The sequence below is a fragment of the Sipha flava genome, unplaced genomic scaffold, assembly GCF_003268045.1.
Source record: "Sipha flava isolate LNK unplaced genomic scaffold, YSA_version1 44937_pilon_pilon, whole genome shotgun sequence".
Classification (NCBI taxonomy): Eukaryota; Metazoa; Arthropoda; class Insecta; order Hemiptera; family Aphididae; genus Sipha; species Sipha flava.
In genome coordinates, this window is record NW_020273201.1 from 6841 (window position 1) to 7509 (window position 669).

The 669-nt window shown below is 38.4% G+C and overlaps 1 protein-coding gene across 1 annotated transcript; it reads right to left on the reverse strand.

The window, feature by feature from the left end:
- Positions 1-261: 261 nt before the first annotated feature.
- Positions 262-630, reverse strand: LOC112689485 (probable serine/threonine-protein kinase kinX). Its single transcript, XM_025563219.1, has one exon. It carries the CDS (start codon positions 628-630, stop codon positions 262-264), a length of 369 nt encoding a protein of 122 aa, XP_025419004.1.
- Between the last annotated feature and the right edge of the window lie 39 nt (positions 631-669).

The window sequence follows — 669 nt, forward strand, 5'->3', positions numbered from 1 at the left end:
TATTATCTATGTCCGTATATCAGACATACTAATCTTCCATTTCATCTCCAGATGATGTGTTTACGTTTTCATCGTAGCTGCTAGATGGTGGTGATGAACCAGATCCTATGCGTGCATCAAATATACCTCCAGTATAGGAAGAATCCATTCCTGTGTTGTCAAAGAAACCAGTATTCGTAAAATCAATATCATAAATCATAGTAAAACCTCCAATAAAAAATATATTAAAAAAAATCTCACAACTCTTTCCTTTAAAGATCTTTACAACAGATCCTCATTATATACCACATCTTCAATGGGTTGTTCTATAGTTGGATCTGCAGCAGGTTGTTCTGTAGTTGTAGCTTCAATAGGGTCCATAGGTTGTTCTATAGTTGGATCTGCAGCAGGTTGTTCTGTAGCTGAATCTTCAATAGGCTGTTCTGTAACTGCATCTTCAATAGGCTGTTCTGTAACTGCATCTTCAATAGGCTGTTCTGTAGTTGAAGCTTCAATGGGGTCCATAGGTTGTTCTATAGTTGAATCTGCAGCAGGTTGTTCTGTAGTTGAAGCTTCAATGGGGTCCATAGGTTGTTCTATAGTTGGATCTGCAGCAGGTTGTTCTGTAGTTGTAGCTTCAATAGGGTCCATAGGTTGTTCTATAGTTGGATCTGCAGCAGGTTGTTCTGT